Here is a 25249-nt window from a genome sequence, read left to right as displayed (position 1 = left end):
CTTATTTAAGATTTCTGGGAGGGATGAGTTCCATGCTTCACAAGTTACACCAGAGGCTTAGTTGCCTGAAACTTGATAGTCAGCCCTTTAAAGGAGAAGTTGGGCAATGATGCAGGGAGCCCTATGAAATCAGGGAGGTCTTGAATAGAGCCAGTATTACCTGGGAGAAGACAATGCTCAGGCCTACCTGTTTGCTCTTGCTGAAGTTTGCATGAAGATCATTTGATATGATTCTGATATCATTCAGAATTGGTAAACACTGCATGCATCTACTTTTCAGTATACCAAATGCATAACCTTGTCCCCTTATTGTATTTACTTCTGTACCGGCAGGTGTGTAGATAAATCATAGGAGAGAACAGTAATATCAGGTGTTTGGACAGAATAACACCAGCTGAGTTTCTCCAAATGTGTTCTGTATGTCCTTTCTTTCCAATAGGTCAGAGGATTATTATTTCCTCTGTAGTACTTTGGTTAAGTTTACGTATTTTGGGAAGCTCAGGTTATGTAATAGAAATTGAGCGCATTAATCATTGTAAGAGCAAATACAGCTTCTTTTCCTGTTACTCCTTGGACATACATTTGTTGAATACTTGTACAAAGGGAAGAAAGAAATACTAGCAATATGACTGGCAATGTGCTTTGATATCCCGGTTGCCTGTATATCTTCTGTTAAACCTAGTTATCTATGGAGCAAAAGAGGTAGGTACTAGTGGTATGAAAATGTATATGTAGTGACTGCTGGTGTGAGGTACGCTTTCCAGCACTCTGAAATGCTCCACTACCACTATGTTCTTTCCCAAGTACTTTTTTTTTTTTTTCCCACCCCTGCTTACAGAGGCCGGAACTTGGGAAGCACCGGCCTCTGCAAGTGTCTGCTTGGGGTCATGTGGGATTTGGTGCCAGATTTGTCTGTACCTATTTGAGGCTAAAAAGCTTCATTTCCACCCTTGTTTGTTCCAGGATGAGGAGGGTGTACAGTATTAAAAGTGGAACTCCTGCATATGTTGTGGAAGTTATGACAGAGTTCACTGGTGCTTCTGCACAAGCACGGTTAATTAGTGATTCTAACACGATTTTTAATTTAAGAGTAACTGATAAAGCACTGGTTATCATTGGCAGTTGGTATGACACATGAACACCCAGATGTATATTCCAAAACTTTGTCAGATATGTCTTAATAACATTATTTTTTTTTTCCATCTGTTTAAAGTACTATTTTCACATTACAGCCTTTGTTAGGATTTGAAAGCTCTTAATATTCATATGTTGAATAATTCCTGAGAAAATCTGTTCAACACTTGAACCTTAACTGGAACATTTAGTACTTTCTCAAAATCTCTCTTCGCAAATCGTTTGTTTCTTTGGATGCAAAGGGCAGTAAAAAGGCTTATAAAAATCTTCTAGTAGCATTTGTGCTCTTACGCTGAGAACATTATTTCCCCCCTACACACATACTCTTTCTGTGCAGGAGGGAACTCTGGTGACATCTGTTTAGCTGAGCGAGTACGCGCAGAACTGTGTGCCAGCCAAGTCAGCTGAGGGAGCCTATGCGAAGCAGATGAGGGTGCAGACCATTGAACAGAGAAACAGTGTCTCTCTGCAGAACAGAAGAGAAAAACAGAACTGCCCAACAGCAAGGAGGAAAATGATTTAACAGTAAAAAAAGACTCATTTGGGGAAATAATACTATATTTGACATCCCCTCCTGCATAAATTCAGATGCTGAACACTATTCATTCATTTTCTTGTAGAACTATTTGGGAGCTGTGAATAAGAAACTATGAAAGTGTAAAGTGATTTTTGTTGTGTGATGCTTTAATCTAGAAACTGACTTCTTTAAAAACTATCCAAGCATGCAAGTATTTTTAATTAGGAGTGCTACATCCATATCCTCTGCTGTTCTTAAAAAAGCATTTCACCTTGTGCTTTGGTTTTTCTCCTTAAAACACTGAGTCCTGCTTTGCTGTAAAAGGTTTGTGTTGCTCGCTTTGGCATTGAAGTGGTAGGTAGAAGAATCGTGTGAATGTTTTGGACAGTGTTGCTCCTTACAATGCAGTAAAGTATCTAAGGGATCTGTCATACCTGACATCGAGGTGGGACAAAACGGATGACTGAATATGCCCAGGGTAGCCCAGAGGATGGTTTTCACTGTCCCAGTTCATTCGTTCAGGTATTCTGTTGAGATCTAACAGGAGCTGCCAAACACTGCTTCACAGACATCTTGGTGCCACTATCTTTTCTCTTGTGAGTAATCTTCTTCTTAGTTTTGATTGTGTGCAACCAAATACTCTAGCTTTTGGTCTTTAATATCCCCCTTACTGTAGGATGTGTATTTGTTTAGTGGTAGCTTTCTAAATGATAAGCATCTTATTCCATGGATATTGACACGGTCAACAATTCTGTTGTCAGTGATGTTTTTGAAAGGATCATCAGTGAAACAAAAATTTGTAGGTGTATTTATGCCATCTCGGTTCCTCAATATTCTGCTTTGTGAAGTGGGTTAATTGAAGCACAGGGAAGTTCTCTGAAGACGACCCCAAATCCAGTTGCTGTGTGGATCCTTCTAGCAAGAAATGAATGTCACTGCTGGATTATATTATATTGTTGAGTAGAAAAGTGACAGGGATCAGAATTACTACAGAAATAGGTAGCTGTGTCTAATGCCAAAATACACTCCTTTATTGCTGGGGTCCTGAACGGTATCATTCTAATAGATGTGGAAGTTTTTTTCAGCATAAGGTAAACTGCAGTTAAGAGTGGTAGGCAAATTTACAGCCACTGTCTTTTTGAGACACAGAATGTATTTTAAAACCAATTTAAAATTTGATTGGACTGCTATATCATAAAACTATGAAGTCTTCAGTAGGTAGCCTTTGTCCATTTTGTAACGGTTTTCATTATTTGTGAATTAAGAACATTTTTTGTCTTTTGCTACAATAATGAGGCCATTATTACAATTTAACATCAGTAGGTATTATAATTATTGCTACTACAACTTATTACAATTTAACTTCAGTAAGTATTATGATTATAAGACAGTTGTACTTTCCAAGATAAGTGTTGAAAGCTGGCATTCAAAAAATTTCTATAAAAGTTCAAATATTTCAAGTAGAGAAAAAAAAATCCTAATAATTATGTGTACAGGCCAATTAGGATTGCTGTTGAAGGAATGGAGAAGGAAACATTGTGTCATGTCATTGCAGTGGGGTGTAGCTGAAGCTTCTTTCCACAATGATTTTTAGCTACTTTTAGAAGAGAATTATCTGGGGTTTGTAGCACAGCCTTCAGGCATAAAAGAATTCAAATTCTCTTTTATACCGTATGTAACAACTGATTTTTTTTTTTAAACTGCTGTATCTTGTACCTCTGTGAATATATTCAATTACTCTAGAAAATATTCTTCTTTTTTTTTTTTTTTGGGGGGGGGGGGGGGTTGTTTTTAGAACTACTCCTCGGAGGAATTAAGATGAGAAACATAATATGTTTGGTAATAGGTATATACTCTCTCTTTCCCAAATGTATATTATAAATACTTTTGGAGAATAATTACTAGAGCTGTTTTGCTGGTTTTCTTTGATTGCTAATAATCTTTTTCCTCCCTTGCCTCCCTTCTTAGGCCCCTCCGGGATTAGTACGGAAAGGTTCTCTGCCGCTCAGTGACACCGCTTCGGTGAACTCCTCTCTACGGAGGATGAAGCGCAAAGCACCCTCACCACCCTCTAGAGCACCAGAAGATCAAAGTGAAAGCAGTAATGAGACTGGTAATCTTTTTATTCTGTTTAATTGGGAGGCAACAGAAAGTATGGCAATTTGGCTAAACATTAAAGAAATACCACCTTATGAGATAAGCACTTCAAGTAAAAATACGAGTGCCAGACATCTTCATTGTAAGGAGCGGTAATACTACTTTATGAGATTGGCTCATGTAGTGTGAGAAAGTAGGCGGGGTTTAGGGCATGCAGATCAGAAAAAAGCAGAAAATACCAAATTAATTATAGTTAGGTTAACTATAGCAGTTGTGTTTGTGTTAATCACATGGACAGCTTGGGATGGGGAAAAAAGATTAGCTCCTCTAGATCAGAGAAGGTTTAATAGGAAATGAACTGGGAAGAATAATTTAGAGAAAGTTTTGTATTGTTCTTTTGTAATTCTTCTGTTTGAACAAAAATTCAGTTCTCTTTGGTTCAAAAATACCTTGAGAGTTGAGATTAAAATATCTGGGAAATTTGACAATGAGCACTGGTTGCTTGAGAGAAGGTGCATTTCTTGAAGAACTTGCCTGTCTGTAAGACCACAGTTTAACATTTTATCTAGAACTTCTGTTGGTGCAAAAATTGAGAGGCGACAAAAAAGCTTGTTACTTGACTTTTTGCAGTAACAGAGTCAACAGAATCAGCTCCTGCTAAAGTGGAAGAAAGAGCCGCTGAAATGCAGTCTGAAACAGGTTGGTTCTTTTTCCAAATGCACTGATAAAATCTACTTCATAGCAAGCTATGATAATTCATAGTAATAAATAACTGTACTATAGATGTGTCCTAAGCATAGAACTAATTTTAACACTTCAGATCAATTAATTTTTCCTTTGAAGTACAAATATGGCTTTCTAAAATAAAGATGTTTTACTGTCTACAGAAACACATACAATACATTTTTTATTGGTGTCTGTGCTTTACATTTAATAAACTAAACATTATCCCTGTTCTCCCTCCTCCGCCACAAGTTGTAGACAAGAACAAGCCAGAACTTCTGTGATTTTTGTATACCTCATAAAAAGCCTTTCAAAAGCTAAAGCCCAGTCTTGTTTTCGGAACACCTCTTTGTGCTGCCCTTGACCTGCATAACCTAGGGGCAAGAGCAAATCTGTGCCTGCCTTTTGGTTCACATCTGAACAACCTTTGAAATATAAAATGTATGCATAAATAGTTATTTATACATTAAATTAAATCATTTGTTGGGTGCAATGGAAAAAGATGATACATAAAAGTATAGCTGTTTAAAATACAATTCATTAGCTGCTGAACATAATACTTTTCTAATTTATGCAGTTTGTACTGTTAAGTACTGTTGTCTGTAAGCATCAGACTGTAGGGTTCAGATACAAGATATGGCATCTAGGAGTCTTCTAAAATTTTAAAAGCACTTAGAATAATCGATGCCAGTGCAGTCTGGGAAAATCACACTTCAATGTATTTCACTAAGAATGAAATATATATAAACACTAAGCATGTGGAGTGCCACTGGCATTATATGAGGATAAACACTCAGTTTCTGTGCTACTTGACAGGAACTCTTAAGTAATTTTCCAGCTATTTTATTCGGGTTGCCAGTCAAATTGGTTGGAGAGGTAAAATACAAATGTACCACAACAAGAATTGAAAAAGTCACCTGCCATCCTAGGTCTCTGGCAAAGGGCCGGGGGGGAAATCCGTAATCAGTAAATCTGGGCTTGGTTTGTGTTTAGGGCAATTTAAGTAAATTGTCAGAAAAGACCTTTAATAGAAATAATATGTAACTTAATAAATGGGAAGTATGAACCTACACTGTGCAGTCTGAGGTTGAAGCTGTAACCTTTCCTTTTCTTAGCTGTTTTGGCAGATGAAGGAGGGTAGTCACTTCTGAGTGAATGACTCTTGATGTTCTTAATTTTCTGTGTTGAAAACTGTGTTTATCTACATGGGATGGGTCTAAGATGATGAACAAAGTTATCATACTGTGATTTAAAATTAAGGGGTTTTTTGGTTTTCTTGAGCTTGTTTCTCTCAGCATTGTAGATCCATGCTAGAATTTCTGCATTTCCCATCACTGTAATGTCCGAGTGCTGCATAGAGAAACAGCCCTGAACTTCATAGAAATGGCTTCTTTGCTTTTCCATTGATTTAGGAACATCTGCTTGAGGCATTTGAGTTTTGTAATTAAATATTTTAATTTAAGCTGTAATGGAAAGAAATCAAAAAAATGCAGTCATCTTCACTTGGCATAGAACAGTCTGTGTTGAGTCCCGGGATTTACTTCTGCAGTTAGTGACAGTTGTCATTCTCTAGTTCTGCTGCTGATGTCTTCATGCAATGTCCTTTGCTGAAGACTTAAAGCAATGCATTTTTTTAAATATAGAAACAAGTTACAAAGCACAGCTTCATTGCCATTTTTTCTTTTTCTCATGGGATACTGCTGCTCTCTGGTGGCATCTCTGAAACTGTCCTGAGGCCTAGTTATAAAGGGTCCCTTTAGCAAAGCCCATCCTGCCGTGAGAATCAATATTCGCCTGTGGCAAAATAACTGCATTACACTTGTCCTACTCCTAGTCTGAAAATTATGCAGATTTGGGTATTGTTTTAAATAGATAAAATAGTTCAATATCTCTTTAATTGCTAAGTTGGACATAATTTAACTTTACATGAAGTCAGTAGTTCCTTACATTTGGATTAATACTGCTTTGATTGTCAGGATTCTGGAAGCATTGTGAGTTTTTGTTCAGCTGTGACTGGCATTCCCAAAGGAGTTCTGTTAAGCATTGCTACTTTAGCAAATATAGTGTTACCTTCTGCCCTATAACGAACCATTGCAAACGTTCAATAAATGTTATTTGGTATCTAAGCAGTGCATAGCTAATAGACATGTGTACATCAAGGGGTACTATGCTATATAATTTGGAATAGGCAACATTTGTGTTGTGAAATGACAGTTTTCCCATGGTGTAGAAACAGACTGTACCTTGACAAAAGTAGTTTGAAGGCATACATCTACTAGAATAAACATTCAGAGATAATTTGAACATTTGGGATTATAAACAACAATTTTTTTTTCTCAATTATGATTTTTGTTCCCCTTCCCAAAGCTTAATTAATGTGCAGTGTTTTTTTTTCTAGGGAAGAGGACGAAATGCTGTTTAAAAAAAAAATTAAATATACAGATTTTTAAATAATTTCTCATCAAACAAATCCCTTGATATCATCTTCTTGGGTACAGTATCTCTTAAGAAGCTTTTTAAGGACTATAGAGTCAAGAGCAAAAACACTGGCAGATTTGCATGATGTAGTCAGGCGTTCCGGCTTTGGTGCTTGCAAGCATAATGGCTCACAGAGCAGTGTCAGCCTATTCTCTGTTGTGCGGAGAGCATTCGTACTGACTCAGAGGAGACTTGCAGTTGGTATGTCACTCATCTTATCAGGTGTGTCTTCACAACGTCACCTGTAGGTTTTAACAGTGTTCTCTTAGGGCTAATTAAAACTCGATGACTAATGTTCATACAGAAATTATACACAGACAAAAATGCAATTTATATTATATATGTGCTTACATATAGAGTATATAAGCAATAAGGCAATGGTATTTAGCCAGTATTGCCGTAAGTACTTCCTAGCGATATGTTGCATATAAAAACTCTAAACTGAGGGTTTGGAAACAAGTCATAAAATCTGTGCTGTTCTTCTGGGGAGTTAACTGCATGCTGCAAGTGAAGGATGGCTGTTAAATGTTGTTTATGTATCAAATGCATTCAGACTTTATTCTGCTGCAGCAGTGGTGGTCCAGGTCTGGAATGAGATCCGGTAACAGACGAAAACCCACAAGTTGAAATTAACTCCAAGCAAGGCTGATATTATGCTAACAAATGAAGTAGAGCACTTTGGAAAAAGTGTGAGGGTTGGTTTTGTTTAGTCCTACATGTTTGTAGGTCAGGTTAGTCCACTCCAAAGCTTTGAAGTGTTCCTAGCACAGCAAAAGGCTTTCACATAGCAGGAATGTCAGCAGTGTCTCCTACCAACCCAAGCTAAGTTTCCATCCCATCAGTATAGACACAACTCAGCCTTTGTTATACTCCTCTCCAGAGGAAAAGCGACAGAGATGATGGCAGTGGCTGGGCATGAAGCCATAGCAACTCCAGAATGCTTCTATTTGTCTTGTCAGAAGTCCTGGCTGTGTTTTGTTGTATAATTCAGGTTTCCACAGAGTATTTAGACTGAAGGTCTTAGTCTTTGTTCCTGGGGCTATTGATGGCTCAGGCCCATGGCGTAGTAGTTCTCATTGCTGAAGGAGACAGTGTTCTTGAGACCTGGTTATGGGCTGTAGAATAGTCTCAGCAGGTTTGATGTTTGCCCACATTCTGTTATGCTTTGTTTGTGCTTTGTGAAATATATATTTATCTTTCACACATAAAATCACACTGCTATCACTAAAATCATCTCCCAAAGTATTAGGCTGCTGGCATGACTTTTCCCTAGACGGAGATGAAAGGGTTTGGCACAGGGGGAAAGGAAGAAAAGGCCCTTACTAATAGTAAATTCTTAAGGACTCCCTTTAATAGCAGTGTGGCATATTGGTATGTACCTGTGCTTAAATCACATGGAAGGAGCTCACCTGCACCACTCTGCAGCCTTGCCCCTCTTTCCCTGGGAATCTAAATCACCTCTTTATTCAGCATTATGACACATGTTGATCACGTTGCTTAATGTGTAACTACAAAGCATTATTACAGGAGTGCAATACAAAAAACTAGAATAAAATAGTAAAATGTTTGGGTTTTGTAGTTGCTCTGTAACTGAATGAGTAACTTTGGTGTTACTGAACTCTTAACTAATGACCTTATTGGAAAAATCAAAGTTTCTGTTCTGTACTGAGATTTTCTCCAATATATACAGTCCTCTATTATGTTTCTGTAACAGTGTACTTCTAGAGAAGTACTGGAAACATTGTAGGATACCAGTCTGTACAAAAAAAGTCAATTTAAGATTTTTTCACACTCTGGGATCTGCTACTTTCTAGCATTGCTTGCTTTAAGCCAGTATTTTTTCATTGTTAGCCTGGGTTTACACTTGGAAATTTCCGATACAACTTAGAAAAGTCTGAAACCGAATTGCTCAGGTGCGAAGCCTGTACCTAACAAGTATTGGTGCATGCAGAGCTGACAGGAATACCCTGGTCAGGTCAGGCAGAGTGCACTGCTTTTATGGCTCAGTTGTTGCCAGTAGCCTTCCATGGCACCATATTGGACTATAGAGATGGAATTACTATTTTCTTTGTGTTATAGAATGGAAGTTGCAAAGCCAAGAGGTTAATTGCATGGTCTACTTAACAAATATTTGAAAAAATGTGAAACATCATCTTGCAGGGAGATTCCCGGCAGGGAAGTGAAGCTAGAGATGGTTAGTCCCTCTGGAAATCAAAATAGGTGGATTTATTAGTTTAACTTCAGGTACACTGACTTATGTGTGTCCTAATCCAGTAACTAAACCTTTTTGTTTAACTATACTCTAGCTAAAAACTTAATTATTTTTATGGATTAACACTTTTCTATGTACTTTATTTTTGTGCACTTCTGCTGTAACACGGGGCACTGCACAAGACACCTTTAACTATGTTTTAATACACTTAAGATAATTATGGGAATTTTTTTATAGTGGTGAGCAAACTTGTTCAAACCACGGGCAAAACTGAGATTTGGTTTGCTCTTTAGTTCTCTAACATACCTACTCTGATATAAACTGGGAACTGGGATTGTTTAGCCTGGAGAAGAGGAGGCTGAAGGGAGACCTATCGCTCTCTACAACTACCTGAAAGGAGGTTGTAGTGAGGTGGGTGTTGGTCTCTTCTCCCAGGTAGCTAGCGATAGGACAAGAGAAAATGGGCTCAAGCTGTGCCAGGAGAGGTTTAGATTGGATATTAGGAAAAATTTCTTCACGGAAAGGGTCCCAAGCATTGGAACAGGCTGCCCAGAGAGGTGGTGGAGTCACCATCCCTGGAAGTGTTCAAAAAACGGGTAGACGTGGCACTTTGGGACATGGTTTAGTGGGCATGGTGGTGTTGGGTTGATGGTTGGACCGATGATTTTAGAGATCCTTTCCAACCTTAATGATTCCTAGTTTTTACTTTCATTATAAATGATCCAGCCACCAAGCCAGAAGGCATGAAATTGCTACTCTACCCTTAATTGTTTTAGTGGTGGACTTGGTAGTGTTAGGTTAGTGATTGGACTGGATGATCTTAAAGGTTTTTTCCAACCTAAACGATTCTGTGATTCTATTCTGTAAAGGAACTGTGTATTTTAAACCTCATTGGAGAGCTAACAGGAGTATTAAGAAATCTGAGTAAAATAAACTGTCTACCTCCATGAAATTTGGGATTATGATATTGTTAAATATATTTTGATCTATCATAATCCAGTACTTGGGTTAAACAAGGAAAATGTTATATAGTAGTTATAGATGTAGAAACAGATGGATAGTAGCATGGTGATGAGCATATACTCATGTGTAAAAAGAGAGAATTGGAAAGAATTAGAAAATACTGTGAAGTGAAAACTCTGAATGAGTCTGTCTCTTTTTTTGACCTGAATTACAAAGAGAAGTCTCAGTTTTCCTTCTTCAAACTACTTAGGCTGACTTCACCGGTCCTTTTGTATCTACACCCTGCACTGAGAATTGTGGGTTGTTTTGGTTTTTGTTTGGGTTTTTGTTTTTTTTTTTTCTTTCTGTGAGTGTAGGTGTAAGGAGCTCAGAACACAACCTGGAAGAAATTGATGAGAGGGAAGAGATGAGTGTGCAACAGAGAGAGGACAGTGAAAGTACAAAGACCTCTCTCAGGATAGGAGAAGTTACTGCAGCCTTCAGCTCTGCTGAGGTACCACTGGAAACTGAAAAAAATGATCCTGCTTCATCAGCTCCGGTTCCTGGCAGTGTTTCTGTAGACAACTCACAAAGCTTCAAGGAAGAAAAACAAGAAAATATGAGCACAGATGGCAAGTAAGTACGTTTTGTGACAAAGAAAGGAGCATTGGGGAGGGAATGGGGGAGGCAAATAAAACGTAGAGTGCTGTTTCATTGTGGAGCACAAAATAGAGAATTGTGAGAGAGGAATGAGCTTAATATGCTTAGCTTTCATTGTGGCACTCTTCTGTGCACAGTAATTCATGAAGCTTTTCAACAAATATGAAAAGTGTTCTGCAGGCTATTCTGTTTAAGCCTCCCTTTCCTTGCTACTCAAACAGCCGGACCCCAGAAAGGCTGAACCCATCTCTAAAATACCCAGCATATTTTAGAGCAGCGTGCTGTGAAAAAATTTGGATTGATTAGTCAGATGAGAATTTACAAATTCATTCTTACAGTTGGGGAAAAACAGGTAGATCGGCCTTTCTGTTCTTCTGGGCACAGTTACCTACTGCTTGCATATTTGGTTTTGTTTTAATTTTTCTTTTGTCTTTTCCTTATATGTTAGCCAGTTGTCTTGACCTGACTTGATCCATCTGCTCTCAGCAAAACAAGTTAATTCTGCCTTTTTAAAGAATAAACACATTAGTTTCCTTAACTGCTCTTTTTCCCTTCTGGTGATGCTGCCCTTCAGCATGTTTGTTAAACTACCTGACTCAGCAGGTTTCCAACATGAGTTAGTGCCTGCTTGAAATAAATGTTGATTGTCCAGAGAAGTCCCATTGTGTTAATGTAATTCGCTGTTTCTCTGTTCCCTGGGGCAACTAAACTGGCTACTGTTCCCAATTTAAATTGAAAGAACTATTTCAATTATTGTACTGAAGCCAAAATGTGTGAATGCTCTAGTAGCCAAGAACTTTCAAGGTAGTATGGAGAGCTTTGACTTGTGTTTCAAGGGCCTTTTTTGTCAGTCCAAGGCCAAATGGTGCTTTGCAAAAATCTTTGGTGCTGTCCTGACAAATACTGTGCCAGTTGCTTGGGTGTGTCTGCTCTATGGGGATCTGCAAGGAGGAGGATCAGCCAAATGTTATTTTTAAGTTGTCTTGAACTGGCAAATTACCAGACCTGTGTTACTGGGCCAGTTCACCCAATTGTCCAGGGGATGGTTCTTTTTTCCCCCACTAACTTGTAATAGCCTTTTCATGGCCTATAATCCTGGTGAGTATCATCTAGCACGCACTGTGCTCTAACTTTAGAGTTTGGCAATCCTTTCTTTCCTGAAATATCACGGGGATTCCAGAATGAAGACTAGGGTTTGTCTGACATTATATTTCTGGAAACCTTTTGATAATTTGGATCTTCTGTATAAGATCTAGTTACTTTGAAGAAGTGCTTTTTAATCAAACCAGGGATATGTAATATTCCAGTCAAAACCACTGATTTCTCTCTGTGGTGTTCTGTGGCTTTTTTTTTTTTGTTTTATTAGACAGTTCAGCCTGTTGTGAATACTTGTAGCTCAGTCCTTCAGCTGTGTTCAAGGAAATGGAGATAAGAGTATGGAGTGCGGGACTGAGCTTTAACTTTCTTCCAACAATAATTTTGAGAGCGTATGCTCCTGTTTAGTGGTTTATTGGACACTTACAGTGTATTTTGGCCTGTACAAGCAACATAAGAGTGGATGGTTATTGAGGAATTTATCATTTTAAATGATTCAAAGCAGATGTTTCAGCTTAAGGCACTGGTTCCTGACAGCTAATAGATTTGATGTGGCAAATTAATTGGAATCTTCAGAATGCCAGTATTTGTAACTACAGAAAATAAAAGTATCTTAAACAGACATGTAAGTTTCAAGTTCTAATAATTTTTTTTAAAGAGAAATTTAAGTATTTTGGCCTTTTTCATTTACCTTTTTAAGCCAAGAACTTAATATTTCTGCCAGAAAAGATAAGGGGTTTATTCAGGATTTGTGCAGTTCTCTTTTCCCTCATGATTTGAGGACAGAAATTGTATGCATTTGCAAAACGTTTAGTATACAACTAACATGTTTGATGCATGTTTCTTTGTTGTTTTCAAGGCATTTCTCAAAAGGGACAGAAAATTTTTCATTGCCATTTTGAAAAGTCTGTACTGCACAGTTCATATGTTCATACGCAGTCAGTGTCTCATGCAGCTTCCTGTATATTGTGTTGGGGACAAAATCAAGGGCACATTTTAAATGTTGGGGGTGTCAGAACACTTCACACTAAGAACACTGTTGTATGAATGATGAACCATCACCATTGTGGATTCACTGAAGCTGAGTTGTTACTGGAAAGGGGCTTGTTCAAACTGCACGTGTAACCAAAAGGAGTGGGAGAAGAGAAAGGAAAACTGATCATCTGCTTACACAGAAGAGAGTGAAGCTGCATGTCACTTTGGTAAAATATCATAGCAGCATTTCCTCTTGTTTTTTTAAAAAAAAAAAATATTCTGTTGAGTACTCCAATGTTTGGCAGAGTGATTCTATTTTGTCCATCTGTGTTTGGAGGATATTGCCAGTTCTTTTGCATAGTTTCTTGTGTTTACTGAAATGAATGATACCAGCATATTTAATGTACTGTTGTGCTTTGCAGAGGGCTACAGACTAAGATAAGCAGTGAGCAAGCTGCATTTGAAAAAGACAGGAAGCTTAGAGTTTTGGATCAAAATAAAAACGATGGTGAGTAGTTCCCACTCATTTTTAATACTTCAAAACAAGGCTGAAGAGAACTTTTCTATTCCTTAGAAAAAAATGACAATACAGTCAACTCTTGAACTGCTATCATCACATTATTTTCTTTATACTTTCTCTAGCTCTGTTGTATCCTCTTTGAGATGAGGTGACAAGAATTGGCTGCAGTTTTGGTTTTAGGGATTTTTAATTTTTTTTTTTTTTATTATTATTACTTCCTATAGCAGTAGTCAAAGCTGCACTGTGCTGTTGGGCAGTATGAGTGGAGCTGTGCTGAGGAGAGGGAAGGTTGGACACAGAGGTTATCCTGCCAAGTGGTGTGACATGGGCACCCCACCACAGCGGGGAAGGAGAGGCCACCAGTTGTTCTTTGCTTACAAAATTAGCATGAGTTTTCTGCATGAAAATGCAAATATTTTTAAACACAAATAGAACAAAGTGACATGCTGATTTGAAGAGGAATGACGACATCCTGTGCATCTAATGGATCGTAAATTTTTCCATAGATTTAGTGACCCGACTGATTTATTTTACCATTTTGTGACACTGATTTTCAGATTTATATATTAGGCCATCCATAGTCTTTTATATTCAGTGCACCTCTGTTTATAAATCATAACAACATACTGCAGGAGTCCTGTTTATATGTGACAGAAGTTTTAACTGCCATTTTATAACATATTTGAAATGAGGACAGACTTTTTTTTTTCCCCAAAATACCACCCCAAATGATTATTCCTAAAGAATTTAATTTTTTCTGATATTGTATTTAAAACAGTTTGACCCAAATATTCCTGTATTTTGGAAAGGACTACATGTGTTTAGTCCAGGCGTAGAAAATCGAATTATCAGACCTGCTAAACAGTTTGAAAAGTAGAGTTGGAAAACTGGTCTTGTCCATATGTTTTCCAGTTGTTCCCTTGTACAAATATATAAGGTGTAATTCACAAATAACACTTGTAATTTTAAAAGTAAAGGAGAAGCCACAAAGGTGTGTAACTAAATAAAAATTGCATATAACTTAATATTGAATAGTCCTTGAGCTCTTCAGTCACTGATGCCTATATAATAATCAACTGAAATTCATTACCACTTCTTAAATAGTTCTAGAATAGATTTTACTATGAAGTTGATGCATGGCACCAGTAGGCTGGTAATTAAGGAGGAATACCTGAGTTAGAATACTATTATTTGTCAATATTAGTCAAAGGTAAGTATATCTTCAAACAGTTTTTAAAAGTAAGTGTTAAAGAAAATTTTAATATTGCTGAGGAGCCAGTCCTTGTAGTTAAATAAATTGGATGCAGGGTTTTGTGATGTAATGGACAAGGTTGAATCTTTTTGGCATTTGTACTAATTTTGGAATCTCTCTTTAACTTAAAGATCACAGTGATACAAAACTCCTTCCAACAACAAAAGAAGGGAAAGAACTTCAGACAGATGAAACTAGAACAGTAGATTTTAGAGACAATAACAAGCTTGAAGTTGACAGACTACCAAACTGCCAGGCATGTGAAAATGACATCTCTGTAAGTCATAGGAATTATCCTCAACTGATTCCAGAAAAGCAAGATCAGAAAAGAAATCAAACCAGCTTGGACACAGTAAAAACTCAGGATGTTGCAATCCAGACAGGTCCATCGGATAGCAATTTGGGAAGGACTACACAAAAAGAAATTATTTTTCCTCAAGGTTGTGAATCATCCATATGCAGAGGACTGGTCCCTCAACACAACACAGATACAAATAACCCACTTCTTCAAGTGATGCATGGAATACAAGAGGATGAAGATACTTCAACAGAACAACATCTTGAGAGGCAAGAAGTTACCCATGAAAAAGTAATTCCCATAAAAGATCAGAGTCACGTTTGTATAAATGGCAGTAATTTTGCTTCACCAGAAACAACTGCAAAAACTCCAGACAGCTCTCCTGCAAAAGGTTACCCTTTTTATAGACAGGACACCAAACCTAAACCCAAGCCTGCTAATGAAATTACAAGAGATTACATACCAAAAATTGGAATGACTACTTACAAAATAGTGCCTCCAAAATCATTAGAAATAATGAAGAGCTGGGAATCAGAAAGTCCATCAGATTGTAAGGATCAAGAGGTGTCTACTTTGGAAAACTCTATGAAGCATGACGACCCCAAAGAATTCGTAGTGCAAGCTGAAATTCCTCGTCTTCCAAAAAGTGTGGGTCATTTACAGGTTGGTTCACAAAATGAACCTGCAGCAGCAAATGATCTGCTGCACAGAGTGAACAGCATTTCTGAACATGTTGTGGCACCTGGAGCTGAGATTACTACTGAGAGCAATTGGAAGGAAACAGAGTCTTCCAAACAGCGTGTCCCACTGATGCTAAGCTTGGATAATACAAATGCTTCTTCTGAGACTCAGGACAAGTCAAATGCATTAAGTCCTACAACGAAGCCTAGTTCTTTTTATCTGCAGATGCAACGAAGAGCTTCAGGTCATTATGTGACATCTGCAATTGCCAGAAGTACTGTTTGTGCTCCTAATTCTGTTCAAAATGAAGCTAAAAATACAGAGATGGAAAAAAAAATCTCATCACCTGATCCAACTTCTTTGTCTTTACATAAAACAAGTACTTCCTCTCCTCCAGCAGATGAAGAAAAAGTTGATGATGGCAAAAAACCTGAATCCTCCACTTCTCCTGTTAAAAGCAATAAACCTTCAAGTTTTCCCTCCTGTCCACCAGCACCGTTGAACCTAAGAACTCTAAGAACTTTTGCAGTTCCAAAGCCGTACTCCAGTTCGAGACCATCCCCTTTTGCTCTTGCTGTCTCATCCGCAGTCAAAAGGTCACAATCATTCAATAAGACACGTACAATCACTAGCCAGGCACCAAGAGAGGAACTTCCTGTTGAGCTCTCCTCTGCTACTTCGTCAGCTGAATTCTCCTCAGCTACCTCCGTGCCTCAAGTGAAAAACCCTTCCTTACAGACCGTAACAGGGGGGTCACCAGATAGTCTAATGGATAAGGTAAACTTTATTTCTAATATTGGTTGACTGTTGGTCCACTGGCATCTAGTGTGACTAGCCTAGAGGCCAGTCTCTGACCTACTCCCTGATCAGAAAGCGCTGTATTCGTACAGTGTAAACACCTTGTGGTGTCTAGCAGTAGCACAGCATCTTAATGAAAAAAAGGAAAAGTGAAAACAACCTCATGCAGATTATTAGAAATAATTATTTCTTGGCATAATTAGCATCCCCTACTTTGAAGAACAGTAAATTGAATAGAATCATTTATACTGTGTACACCTATTTTTATGTTGGGAGTGCTTATGTTTAGTTCTTTATGGTTCTGTGCGTTGATTTCTTAAATTTAATTCTGAGTAGGGTGATCAGTTTGGCTTCAAGTGATCATGGCACAAACACACTTGAATGGAGGTACAAAATTTTGGTGGCATACTTATCTGAGGGAGAAACTGCTGTAGTGGAAATGTTGCTGATCTTGAATGAATCTTGAATAAAGCAAACACTAGAAGGGTGGCAGTTTGATATGCAACCTTCTACCAGGTTGACTTAGTTTTCCATGTATAACTAATTCAGATTAAAAGGTTTTGTTTTGTTTTTCCTCCCACTTCCTCCCTTTATAGAAAGGCAGCAATGTGAACAGTGAGAAGAGTCAGGTGCAGTCAGGTGCTTCCACTGGCCACCCACCCCCTGCCAGTAAGAGACAAACCGCAATGACATTCCAGCGCTCTGACCCAGAACAGATCCACCAGAGCTTGCTGGCTGCAATCCGCTCTGGAGAAGCTGCTGCCAAATTGAAAAGGGTGAGTTTTCATCATTGCATCCGTAACAATGAACTCATGGTACTTCCTTCAAAATGACCATATTAATGCGTGACACTAAAAGCAGTTAGCTTTGGCACAAAGTGCTGCCTGGAGGTCTCTTAACGATGGGAAGGGAGGTGGGGAAGAGAGTACAGTTCTGCAGAATCAACTGGTGAATGCACATGCAAAGCTTCATATGTCCGTATTTTCAAACAGTACAAATCCAGTCAGAAATCTTCCTGAAATGAATTAGAAATCTCTAAGTTATCAATTAAGTATCTCTTTCATAAAATCAGCCGTATTCAATTATTTATTTGTGTTTATATGGTTTGAAATGGTATGATTTTAGACACATGCTAAGCAGCTTCACCCTAGACCTGAAGTAGCTGCAATCTTTTGCAGACAGAAAACACACAGAAGTTCTGAAGATTGTATTTTTCTGTTTATTAGACTCTATCAGATCCTTAATTCTTCTTAAATGTACTTCAAGCCTCCTGCTGCTGTTTCGTATCATTAATAAGCTATTTCTCAATGTTTTGTCAACAGTCCTGGTAGGACCATCTTCCCCCACCCCCTCAGGTTAAAACTGTGGCTTAATTTTTCTTTTCTCTCTCCTAAAATTTACCTAGACTTCTCTCATTGGGTAAAACACTGCACGCTTTAAAAATCTGTATTGTTTTAAATTTGTAACCAGACAATTTAATGATAGTCTCACACAAAGCTTTCTTGACCCAGCATGAGTATTTTGCATTCTGTAGAGGAATAATTTCCCATTGCAGAAGATTAAAGAAATTCAGTATTTTTTGTTTCTCTTCCCCTTCCCCCTTGAAAGAAACAAATGATGTGTGGTGGGTGGATGTGAGGTTTTTCTTTGGTTTTAGGGAAGTCTTTGATTCCCCAGGATCAAAACCTCTCAGTGGATGGTCAGATATTAGAACAATCCATTTCATATGCAAGGTTTTGTTTCAGTGTAGCACTGCAACAGGCTCTCTGAAACTTGTAGACCTCCTATCATTTCTGCACTGAATAGGAAGATTCAGTTTTCCCAGAAAGGTTAGAAGCATGCTGAAGTAGTTTTTGACCTCTACTCAGTAAAAGTGGTACATAATACACCATAGTATCACTTCTAACTACATGTCACTAACCACAGCCACTTCAGAAACAGGGTAAGATTAAGCAAATGCTGTATTGTTCAGAGCCACTTAGAGGTCAAATCGATCTGTTCTACTAGAAAGTTGTTTGGATTTTGTTTGCATATATTTTTATTAAGGGTTTTTTTTTTTCCCCTCCAATGCATAATGACATTCTGAATAATACTGAACTTTATTTATTTTGCATAGCGTGTGAACTTTGTTTTATGATTCTATGGGAAATATGCATAGGCATGGCTGTTGGCACAGTAGCTTATAACTGTTTTAAAAAAACAAAGTTCATAATGTGCTTTTCAAAATTCAAGATGTCTATTTCTACTAGAAAGAAAGCAAAGGAAAACTTCGTTGTGCGGTTATTCATTCTTTTCTAATAGAAATGTTCTTAGAGGAGATCTGACCCATACAGTCTTTATCAGTCTAGGTACAAGAATGGCATAGCAAAGAAGAGAGAGATGATGATTGAAGTCCTTTTTCACCTCCCTTTCTCCTCTGTGGGTGGAAGATGTTCTTTCCCAGTATAGTATGTTGAGGCTGGGGGTGTGGAGAAGGCTATACTTTTTAAGGAAAAATTATAATAATGAATATGCTGTAAGCATCAAGAAAAGCATTCTGCAACACAGAAACCTGAAACAGGCTTAAAAAAACCCCTGAAACACGCACACAAAATGTAATGAAGAACCCACTGAAATTTTGCCAAATGTGAAATTGTGCATGCTGTTTTTTTCCACTCTTACCCAGAGCACCTATGCTGTGGTACAGGTATGTCTCGCAGCAGAAGGAGGTTTTTTGGCCTATGGCAAATCTAATAAAAACATGGTCTCATTTTATCTTTAACATGGAGAACTGGCAGTAATAGGACAAACAGAGAAAAGAAGCATTTTGTATCAATAACTTACTAGCACCCAAAAGTGATTTCCAGTATTGAAAGGACTTTTTAAATGCATTTACCTCATAGCTTCCGCTATCGTGCTGTACTCAGTAAAAGGAGTAATAACCTGATCCATTTGAATTGTGAAAGAGGTCTCTCAGGTGCTTGCTTCTCTTTTTACCTCTTACCATACTCTCCCTTCTTTCAGCTCATTAAAAAAAAAAATGCTGGCACCACTAGCCAAATTCTTTATTTTTTCCTGTTTTACTTAATATGTTGTGAGTATGCAATGCCAAGATCTGTGGCCTTTTGTGTTGCTGGTCTTTTCTGTTCAGTAGGGCCCTCCGTAATTACTAACCTAAAATGGGTCAAGTGAGGTTTCTTTTTAACCATCTTTCTCTTCAGAATCTTTTCATTGTGTTTAGTAAACTGTGTGCTGTGATATGTGGTTTGCATGGCTGTGGAGCATCCACAGCTTCCATTAACTCCAATTGGAGTTGTTGGTTTATGCCGCTCCCCTGAAAATCAGGTCTTTGCTATCTATCCTAGAAGTTATAGTTTGCTCCTGAAAGAAGAAACATTACCATGGTATAAAGAAGTGTTAGAAGAATTTGTCAGAAATCAGCTCTATTCAGTATTTAATAAAAAGTGTTTGGTTTAGTGATGTTTTTTCGAGTATTTCTTTGCAGCCAGGTCTGGAGAAGGACTAAAAATTATGCGTGTTTTGTATAGTTATACATGGAATTTTTAGATAGGATAAAATACGTTTTTAAGTAATTTCTTATATTTCCACTTCTGTACCATATATGCTTTGTTCAGAAATAATATAGGATGTCTTTCATTGAGATGAGAAAAATGCTAACGGAAGTAGCAGTATTTCTGTTTCCTTGAAGTAATACTGTGTAACGTACAACAAAGAGAAGAATCTGAAAAGTTAGGTTAATATTTCTTTTTTCCTCCCCCCCCCCTTTTTTTTTTCCCCCTGCCTCCAGGTTGGTCCTCCATCAAACACCATATCTGTCAATGGAAGAGCCAGGCTTACTCATTTGTATTCCACTGAAGCAAAAGCTAATCACTAGATATTACACCAAATATTTTGCACTTTACTACTGCTTCATAGGCCAACTTAATACTAACTACAAATTTTTGAACGTGTAAATGCAAGTATATGTTAATATATTTTTGTCAATTGTTATAGGAATGTCAAGCTGGGTCCTTTGATGCCTTGGAAAGATTATTAGAATATGTAAATTATGGTAATATTTTGCCTTTTCTCTTTATAAAGCTGACTATGCTGCTAAAAAGGTTTAAAAGAAGGTGCAGATGAGCTTTGCTTATGTTAGAATGAGATTCAAAAATTCTTGATTTTAGCCTTCAAGACTGAACAATATGTAGCACTATGCTGAAATTAGATTTAAAGCAATCTAAGAATTTTAGATCATTAATTTTCAATTGTGTATTACTTCAACAGATTGTATGAATTTAAATCTACCACATGCTGCCTCTGTATTACTTTGTTAAATTAAATTTGTAATTAGTAGAAAATCTTAATTATATGCTTTGTTTCTTTTTAAAAAATTGATGGTTTTGTTCCTTCAGCTGAGAGTAGTTGGGATAAGTATTTTGATTTTTTTAATCTCCTTTAATTTTTTCCTGGTAGCACACACACACACACACAAAATCAGGACATAAATTATTGGAAATTTTTGTACTACTTAAAAACTTTTCTTAATAGTAGCACTACATGACGTTTCTCATCTGTTCTTTGACTCCATGTATATAGTATTTACCTAGCACTCAGATAAGCAATACTTTTTGTGAACTAGATATATTTTAAAGTAGTCATCAGCATATAGTCACTTACTGATAAAATGCAAATTACAGTTTTGATACTTAATGAACTAGAAGACTTTTTTTTCACTGGAAGTATGACTAAAGAATGAACTGCTTTGGACTTGTTCATGTAAAATATTTTAATCTTAAAACAGCACAGTAACACACTTACAAAGCATTCTTGCGTCTGCTTTATAGTTTAAGCATTAAAAACCAAAAATGGCAATATATATTAAAAGAAAATGCTTCATGTTCTATTTTATCTATTTTCCATTTCTTGTCAAGGTTATACATTTTGGGGAGAGGGGTGGAAATATGGTCACGCTCATGATGAAATAGCTAGATTACGGATGCATGCAGCAAGTGCTGGGGTATTTGCCATATTAAAATATTTTCTTGCTGGATTTGATTTAAATAAAAGTAATTGTATTTAGTTTCTATTCTTTAACAATATATTTATTTTGTACTTTAGAGACATTCTGTAACTCAGTTTCAGAAACTGATCTATATGTGCATTTCAAAGGGTTATTAATGGTTTGCTGCCAGGTTTTTGTGCAATAATCTCAAAGAGGTCTCATTACTTTTCTAGTACAGAGTCAATTATTGATTACAAATAACAGTGTTAACTTAATGCTGAAACCCTTCAAGGAATATTTTAGTAAATAAAAATTCATAAAGAGAGCTGATGAACATTTGTTCACTGCTGTTCTCTCATGTATTCTCTCCTATACCTTAGTGCCCTGTCAATCTGTATTACCACTTCCTTCTCCAACTTGTTCTTGCCTCCAATCAAGGGCTAATTCCAAGGGCGGGGGGAACCCACGTGGTAGCTGAAAAGATCTGTTTCAGGGTCTGATTGCAAAAGAATGCTTCATGTTTCACTTGAAAATGGTGAGGTAGAAGAGGTAGGTTTTTTTGCTAGTTTCTAACTGGGGCTTACGTTCTAGATTTCACTGTGTCTTGAGGGACAGACTTGAAAATTGTAACTCTCCCAGGATTCTAGTGTCTGTGCTCATTGTGGTATTTGAAGTCCATGTTTTAAGCATTCCTATACAACATGCTGATCTGTAACTGCCACAGAGAGGTTGCACTGTGAAAGAAATCTTGTTTCTACTTTGGCTGGGAGGGGGTTACATGTTTTTTCTCAAATCTTTGTATTCTCTGCCAAGGTGACTAAAGTTATTTCATAGGACTAATTTAATCTCCATCTGTGGTAATACAAGTCTACATGACATTTCACTATTTCGACCAAATTGGTGGAGTCCAATTATTGTGGTATGGGAGAAAGATCAAATAACCTTGCTTTGTTGTTGTTTTCTTTGGTTTTGATTACAGAACTATATTACTGTGTGTTCCTTAGTCCCATATGTTAAAAGTACATTGCCCTTTTATGTGAACTCCTGAAGGCAAATATCATCTTTGTAACAGAGATTAAAACTAAAAACACCTTGCTTGAATTTTAGGGTTTCTTGTCTTTGTAACTGAACTTGCTTGATAATTAACTGAAATGTCTACACACAATAGTACTGTGAAACTCTTCAATGAGATTTTCTGTTACTAGCTGGCAATATTTTTTAGCAGACTTTCTCTTCCCCTTCTTCTGACTTATATATGTAAGACATTTTAAAATCTTGCTATTGTATATCTAGAAACTAATTTTTTCTTATACTCTTGTATTAAATTCTACCATAAAAACTAATCTTGATTAACTTGATGTGTTTATTCATTGTTCAAACAAGAAAACATTTCTGCTTAAGTAATAAGTAAGCATTTCTAGCAACTGCAAGCCTAAGTTAGCAGTAAATTTTTGTTGTGGATGCCTTACATGAGGGAAAACAGACTTTTTTTTTGGCCCAAGAATACATACAGTTTGGGCAACCTGTACTACAGATGTGTTCCAACAGAAGGCAACTAGTTACGCCATACCACTTATAATCTCCTTGCTGCTTTTGAATGGCAGTCAAAATGTGCAGGGAAGGGAAGTCAGGATATTGCAGTAAATGAATGTCAGTGCAATTGTGCAGGCAAAATAGCAGAACCCAGTAAAGGTGTGCTATGACTTACTGTCATGAGTTCTTTGAAGAAGCAGCAGATACCCATGTAGCACAGCGGGATCTTGGTCTATCACAGACTCCAGGACTTTATAAGTAAAGGAGGGCTAGAAAAAAGAAGAGAGAGAGTAAAAATGATCTCATTAATTATGATAGATGATATAATTTTTATTTATTCTACAGAAGAATAAAATTAAGACTACAGATGTACCTGGAGAAGGGAGCAGTTTTGCTGGGAGAGAGCATTGCCAGATAAGATTTGGAAATATTATTGTGACTAGAGGTTTTAAGGCCAAGGCAAGAGCTCTCATACTTGTAGCCAAAAGATGTTAAACCACTGGATGTCTCCATTTTTGGGAAGTATCTTTATAATCAGTGCCCTAGTTTTTCCCAGCTACCTGTGATTTGTGCCGTAGTATATTGTAGCATACAACATGAAGATCTCCAAGAGCAAGGAAGACATTAAAATAACATGGATATGGACCAAGAGGCGTGGGATCACACATGCTAGGTAAAGGACAAGAATATAACATGAGAGCAGCTAATGCTTTTAAGTTTGTACATGTACCTGTTACCAGCCAAAGCAAACATTTTTAGTTGGAGCTGCTTAGAATCCTATTTTGATATGCAGCTGCGGAGAAGGTTGGAAGAATTCTGTTAAATAGAAACAAAGAAAAGATGCTGTTGAGCAGTAGGGTGTACATCCTTGAATGTAATGCTTGGCCAGAGTGCGTTTATCAGGTGTTGGACAACTACAACTGGATTGAAGAGTAACTGTAAATGACTAAGTTGATGGATTGGTAGCCAAGCAAATAGAGCTCTTTGCAGAAGGGAAAATGTGTCTTAATTTAATTGTCAATATCAATGGAAATGCTTCACAGCTTTTAATTGAAAAGGAAGCTTTCTGTGTGGATTATTTTATACAATCCAATTGAAAATCACAGGTAAGGTGGATTTTTTTTTTTCTTTAAAACTTCTGATTAGGTAGCTTTGGGAGAGGGAAGGTGTCCTTGTTCAAATAACATGAAATTTGCAAGTAATGGGATACTACACTTGAAAAAAATACCTCATTTTATTTTGTCTTCCTTGCAAGAACTATGTGACATGGTAACTAACACAGAAACTGTGTGTCAAGAATCTATTGCAATGTATTGTACATAAAGTTGCATTATTTTTTGTCAGCTGTTCCTGATCATTAATACAAGCACTTAACACCTTAACATTTTTGGTATGTATATGTCTTCAAGGAGCAGATTTGGAAGAGATGTATAGTTTTCTCTTTTTAGCTGTATTAAACCTCACATTCACATAACAGTACAACAGCTAGTGTTTAAGTGAAAAAAGGAGTAGATGAACACTTCCTTCCCTCTTCCCTCCATCACCTTGGAAAGACCACTAAAACTGTTAATGGTCTTAGTTATTCCTAAATTATTCAAGACATGTAAGAGAATAAAATTAATGGGAGGGGAAGGAGAGGGGATGAGGTAGAGAAAAAGAAGAGGCGTTCTGCTTTTCTTGATCTGGAGAATCACCACTTCTGTGAGGACAGGCAGAAGGATATTTCTGCTCCTCCCCTGTTTAAAGCACAAAAGAGTAATCTTCTACAGGCAGATTATCAGTTGAGGAATGACTTCACTTGCTTCCCAGTGGAAGATGTTGAATGAATTTGGTATTCTTCATCAGTGTCTTCAAATAGGAAGTGCTGCTTCTCCCCCCACGTTTCATATTTTATGTTTTCTGGTTTGGCTTCAGGGTTCTACAAATACTGTACCATTTTGGAACATGTGGGTTCAAGCCAGAAACTAAAAGCTTAACTCTGAAAGGCTGATAACTTGTGATCCCCATTCATGTAATCAGTACAATGATGAAAATGCAATCCTGTGCAGGATAGGCATTGTTCTGTATTTCCTAATATAGCAATGAAAGAAAATCTCTTAGCATTGGGAAAGGGAGAAACAAATGTATTTGAAAAGGACCTAAAACTATTAGGAAATTTTAACTACATCTATTGGTAATCATTATTTCAGAGCGACTGTACATGTATAACTAAGGGCCTGGAAATAACAAGGGCTGTGTCATCTCCAGCAGCAATAGATACAACTCCAGTGCCAAAAAGAATCCAAAAGAGTTGGATTTGGATGTAAGTTGCTAATTCCTCTGTGAACTTCTCAAACTTTGAGAACGGTCT

General features: G+C 37.3%; 1 protein-coding gene across 1 annotated transcript in view; it reads left to right on the top strand.

Annotated features, from left to right (window-relative positions):
- The window catches only part of COBLL1 (cordon-bleu WH2 repeat protein like 1), a 50862-nt gene extending 30606 nt beyond the window's left edge, over positions 1–20256 (top strand). The window contains exons 8-14 of the mRNA XM_075711081.1: positions 3620–3764; positions 4379–4447; positions 10481–10739; positions 13256–13341; positions 14737–16361; positions 16979–17158; positions 20170–20256. Of these exons, the coding sequence (XP_075567196.1) occupies positions 3620–3764; positions 4379–4447; positions 10481–10739; positions 13256–13341; positions 14737–16361; positions 16979–17158; positions 20170–20256 (2451 nt within the window). The remainder of the gene's footprint in view (positions 1–3619; positions 3765–4378; positions 4448–10480; positions 10740–13255; positions 13342–14736; positions 16362–16978; positions 17159–20169) is intronic.
- The last annotated feature ends 4993 nt before the right edge of the window (positions 20257–25249 follow it).

This window comes from Pelecanus crispus, chromosome 5 (assembly GCF_030463565.1).
Source record: "Pelecanus crispus isolate bPelCri1 chromosome 5, bPelCri1.pri, whole genome shotgun sequence".
In the NCBI taxonomy this organism is placed as follows: Eukaryota; Metazoa; Chordata; class Aves; order Pelecaniformes; family Pelecanidae; genus Pelecanus; species Pelecanus crispus.
The sequence above is the reverse complement of the archived record's forward strand: the minus strand, read 5'-3'. Positions and strand labels throughout refer to the sequence as shown.